Source organism: Gavialis gangeticus, unplaced genomic scaffold (genome assembly GCF_001723915.1).
Source record: "Gavialis gangeticus isolate Ggan-Ray unplaced genomic scaffold, GavGan_comp1, whole genome shotgun sequence".
In the NCBI taxonomy this organism is placed as follows: Eukaryota; Metazoa; Chordata; order Crocodylia; family Gavialidae; genus Gavialis; species Gavialis gangeticus.
Window position 1 is genome coordinate 204,500,210 of NW_017729032.1, and position 5,536 is coordinate 204,505,745.

At 35.7% G+C, this 5,536-nt stretch overlaps 1 protein-coding gene across 4 annotated transcripts in view; it reads left to right on the forward strand.

The window, feature by feature from the left end:
* Positions 1–5,536, forward strand: part of KDM6A (lysine demethylase 6A) — a 305,237-nt gene that overhangs the window by 237,356 nt on the left and 62,345 nt on the right. For 2 of the 4 annotated variants that reach the window (XM_019524154.1, XM_019524156.1), the window contains exons 12-17: positions 570–789; positions 1,359–1,493; positions 1,952–2,107; positions 2,773–2,868; positions 4,420–4,524; positions 5,470–5,512. In XM_019524154.1, coding sequence (XP_019379699.1) covers positions 570–789; positions 1,359–1,493; positions 1,952–2,107; positions 2,773–2,868; positions 4,420–4,524; positions 5,470–5,512 — 755 coding nt within the window. Of the gene's footprint in view, positions 1–569; positions 790–1,358; positions 1,494–1,951; positions 2,108–2,772; positions 2,869–4,419; positions 4,525–5,469 lie in introns of all 4 variants that reach the window. The other 2 variants (XM_019524155.1, XM_019524157.1) reach the window with 2 other exon arrangements.

The window sequence follows — 5,536 nt, forward strand, 5'->3', positions numbered from 1 at the left end:
CCCCCTCCACAGCCCTTTCCCCTCTCCCGTCCCTCCCCCCACAGACTTACCTGCTGGGGGAGCATGTCCCCAAATAATTTTCTCCCTTCCACCTTAATCTGTCCCTACCTTCCCTCCCCACAGACTGACCTGTGTGTGTGGGGGGAGGGGGGCACAGTAGATCTGGGGTTGCTTTTTAATTCAAAAAGTGATCTATTTAAAAAGGTTGGAGACCACTGTCAAAGAGCTTCTAATTTCTAGTTCAGCACATTTGATGTTATATCAGATTTCTAATTTAATATGTGAATGTTCTATCAGTCATGCTATGCTTGTTTTGAAGTAAAGGTAATGCATGGATATTTACTTGGTTAAAGTTTTATGATTCTGGACATGTTTTGTATTTGCTTTGCACATTAAAGTATAAAAATGTAGCACTTCACGGGTGTCACAATAAATCGGGTAGTAGCGTATTCCACTTAGTATTAAAAAGGATAATAAGAATTGCTATATTTTGGTAGGGGCGGGGTATATTATTCCTTTTTATGTGGATATTGCTACTAATTCTGAATTTGATTAATCTTTCTATTTAGTGTGCTGTATCAACAGCAGAATCAGCCTATGGATGCTTTACAGGCCTATATCTGTGCTGTACAATTGGACCATGGCCATGCTGCAGCCTGGATGGACCTAGGCACACTCTATGAGTCCTGCAACCAGCCTCAGGATGCCATTAAATGCTACTTAAATGCAACTAGGAGCAAAAATTGTAGTAATACCTCTGCACTTGCAGCACGGATAAAGTATTTACAGGTAAAACTTAAAGCTTTAAGAAAAGGGAAATATTTTATCAGGTATACAACAGAGGGGAGGGGGAAATAACACAAGTTAATGTGTAATTGTTTCATGGTGTGTATAAATTGTTTCCATATGTATTGTAAACATACCATAGCTTGTAAAATCATTTTACTTTTTCATTTTTAAGTGAGATTCAATCCTTAAAAAAATGCCGTTTTGCACACTTACTCAATTGATGCATATTGATTTACATCGCTTTAATTTTTTCTATGTATTGTCTACATTTTTAAGTTGTCATAGCATTTAGAGAGAGAACACACACGCACTATCTTTCACTCTTGTTTGCAATTTCAGAAGAAAAGAGTTACGAGACCTCTGAAACCAGAGCTCAACTTTGTTCTGATTCTCACAAAGGTTTATATTCTGGTTACCCTCTTTATACTTAGCACCTTTCTGAAACCCCAAATTTTAAATCTATCCTTTCTTTAAGACGTAATTAGCTACAGATTTTAGGAAGATTTCGTGGACTTGCTCTTACTAAAGTAGGCTTGTGTTAAATTTGCTTTTTACATAATTTTTCCTAGGCTCAGTTGTGTAACCTTCCACAAGGTAGTCTACAGAATAAAACTAAATTACTTCCTAGTATTGAGGAGGCATGGAGCCTACCAATCCCCGCAGAGCTTACCTCCAGGCAGGGTGCCATGAACACAGCACAGCAGGTGAGAAGTTGGGTTATATTCTGCAGGTGCCCAGCTTTAAGGGTTCTTTACAATCTGTAGTGGTCAAGCATATTTTACTTGAGTTCAGGTTTGGCTTTCATGAATAAAAAGCCTTTGATTTATTTGCAAAGGGATACTAACTCAGAAAAGACTCCCTATAAAGTGGGAGAAATATGGGGGTACCAATTTAGAACCTTTGTGGATTTTCATTACTTTGAGAATTTTCATCTTAAGTAGAAATGCTACAATGGATATTTAAAAAATAATAATGATGATGATGCCATGAAAGGTACACATTCCTCCATTGATGACCATATGGAAACTGATTTTCAGTTACTGAGGTCAGCTTCAGCATATCCACACAGCCCTTTTAAAATATGCAGCTGGTAAAAGTATGTAGTTTAAAGGAAAGAATTAAGAATATATAGAACCATATTTTTGTCTTCTGTGATTCTTAGGCTTGTAAACCTCATCATCCAAATACTGAACCTGTACTAGGCCTCACTCAAACACCAATTTCACAGCAATCCTTGCCACTACACATGATTCCTTCTAGCCAAGTAGATGACCTGTCCAGTTCTGCCAAGAGGAAAAGAACATCTAGTCCAACAAAGGTATATATTCTGGTGAATTAAAGGTCCCCATGCCAAAAATATACAAAAATATGCAGCGTAATTATGTCATGTGCACAGCACTTTTGCTGTAATTGTAATCCTTTGGCATCAAGGTGTGGAATGTTTTAAGTATGGAATGAGGTTAGTGCATTTTCGTCCAACTGTTTAATTAGAAGATTATAATTAAAATAGTAACTCCCCCAATGCAGTACACATCAGTGGCACTATATAAGTAATAATCCCAACCTCAGAATAAAATACAAGTATATAGGGTAATAGTTAGACAGGGAAATGATCATGTTGTCCTGTCTATTGCCTTGACTTATATTTAGAATCCAAAATGTTTCATCATCACATAATGCTGTTATAGTAGGTGAAATATTCTATCTTAATGATAGTACACTTTTAAACCAACCTCTCAGTGTGATTTGGTTCCTTGTTATAATGGTATTAGATAATTTATTGATGTTATTTTCCTTTGTTCCACTGTTCTTAAATTTTGTTGACTTGAGTAGATTGAAGTATAGTGTATATTAGCATACTTTTTCTATACTTTATTATTCTTGAACTTATGATGAGAACTTCCATCAAAAAGTTACTATCTAGCTTTTGTAAAATTGTTTGATCTTTTGATAGTCACACCTTTGAATTTAATTCTTCCTCAGAATACTTCAGATGCATGGAGCAGTGGCCTTACAGTGTCACATCCTCCTGTACAGCAACAAGTTCATTCTTGGTGCTTGACACCACAGAAATTACAGGTAAGTATGTTGAAGGAAAGCTCTAGGTGACATGAGATATAGTTTCTTACTTGAATATGAACACCCAAAAACTTTTGATCAGTTGGAAATTTCTGAAATTGAAATTGGATATAAAATACTTCAGTATATTTTGCTTATACTGCTTATAGTTTGATAGGGATAGCTTTAATACTTTTAGCTTCCCTGTGATGTGCATAAGATAAAGCCTAAATATATATTTTTAAAAGCCTGAAATTTATTTTAATGGATGACCTTAGCTAAATAGTAAATATTTTAAGTGCTCTAAGAAATTTGTAAAATGGACAGGTAAAAGTAATCTTTTTTCTTTTCTTTTAACGTTTTAAAAGTTGTCATGCTTTGGGATGTCAGAAAAATAGTAGCACTTACAGTACTGCCTGAGATTTTTAAACAGCTGTAGAACTCCTGCAATCCCTTCTTCCCCTGTGAGTTACTTTTCTTGGATCCTCGTTCTATAAGTTGATTAAACCATTAATGAAGAAATTTAAGACTTTTTGCAAAAGTTTTCACACGTGAGTGTATTCAAATTAAATCTGATACTCCTGGGTTTCACACCGCATAGTCTCTGTAAATAAAACATTGGATTCCATTTTTGAAATCTTGGTTCAAATCCAGTTTCTTTTGGTAATTCTTTTGTTCTTCAGCTTATTTAAATTTGTTCTTCAGCTTCAGTCAGTTGCATTGGTAATTGCGTCCGTCAGTTGCATTGGTAATTGCGTCCACGTTCAGCAATAGCAAAAGAAGAAACAGTTTTAGAAATTTGTTTTTAAAAAGATAATTCCTTAGCTAATGTCCCTGGGTCAGTCATAATTGGTATTTTAAGCTGTTTGACTTTTTACACCCTCTTCTGTCCCAGCTCCTGCCACCTCACTCATTTTCATCTCCCCCTCTTCATATAAACTTTGTCGACTGTCATCTTATTCTGCATCTCTTACTTTTCTTCTCTTTCATACTGCTCTTGCATTGTGTCTCTTTCCTCTCCCAGTTTCTTCCTTTTAAAATGGCATTGTCATTAGTCCCTTTTGTCTATACATAGAATAAATGATTTATCAACCTTAATTTGTTATGGTTTCATTACCCTTGAAGGGCAAAGCCAGAAAGGTGTTGTGAAGGTCACCTAAAGTGAAAATGAGTAAAACCTTTATCTATGTTGTAGCTTGTAGTGTGTATATGTAATTTAGTTTACAGAGAGGCTACCTCAAAACTTTTCTTCCAAAATATACTGGTAATATTTTTACTTTAATTATTGGTATTGTTATTGTTGTTGTTCTTATTATTTTCTCTTTCATCTGTGAAACTGAATTCTCTGTAGTAATAGGAATCTGACTACATGGGGAGAGGAAAGGTACTGGCATTAAGTGCTTATTATGATGTAGTAAAATGTAGTAGCTTTTAGAAAGGTTTGGACCCCTAAAACAGCTTTTGGTCATGTTTTCACAGTTTAATTTTTTTTCCTCTGGTCATAATGGGATTTCTTTTTAAAATAAAGTATCTGAACCATTCTGAAGAATACCATGGTATTATATTTTCCAGCACTTGGATCAGCTGCGTGCAAACAGAAATAATTTAAATCCAGCACAGAAAGCAATGCTGGAACAGCTGGAGAGTCAGTTTGTCTTCATGCAGCAACACCAGCAGGTGAGAGCAAAAATATTTTTCTGTTCTTCAGAACTTACATCAGTAATGCAGTCTGTTTTCTTTTTTTGAACTCTGAGCTATTCCTGTTGTACAAGTTTTCATGCACTTTTCACCATGTTACATAACATCTTCTGTTTCCATTACATTGTGATATATTTTTCTTTTTTCACTGAAGCTTACTGGCTGAAAGATAGTTGTGCTTATTTGTTCTGTATGGTGGGACTACCGAAGAGAATAACTAGCCTACCTTTAAAATGGATTTTCCTGAATGATTTAACCAGTAGCATTTTGAAGAGCAGACTAAGAAATACCCATTTGTAATAGTAGTCCTCTATCTCAGTCTTGTTCATTGCTCATTTTCAGTGTCCAGTTGTAAAAACTGCATCTCTCAGACTTAATATATTTATTGCTGTTAATAGTTTGAAGGAAAAGTATTCCAAAATGTGATTTACTCACTGTTTGTGAACACATCAGCCAGACCTACTCAATACAGATTTTGAAAATATCTGGTTTCTGACCTACCAAAAAAATTGGTTGAATAAAAATAAATGTAACGTTTTAAACTGAACCTTTAAATTCTCTTGGGCATGTCTACATGTGATGCTTTGCTGCTGTAGCAACACACTATGGCGATGCTGCGTCTGCAGTCAAAACCCGTGATGCTGCAGCTATGTCACCATAGCGACACACTTCCCCATTATAGTGGCTTGCTACAGCAATGAAGTGCTTAAAAATAACTGTGTGTGGTACGCACAGCGCAATACTTGCTGTTCCTTTTGCGCGTACTATCAGGTGGCACAGTAATTACTAAATGATGGCTCAGGAACAACAGTGCCATAGCCCGTGTAGACATGCCCCCTGTGCAGTAGAAATACATGCTACATAATATTTATTGTTTAATCAGATAATTAGCTATACTCTTTTCTTGTATTTGTATTTCATTAGATTAGACAAACAGGAGTTGCACAGGTACGATCTACTGGAATTCCTAATGGGCCAACAGCTGACTCAT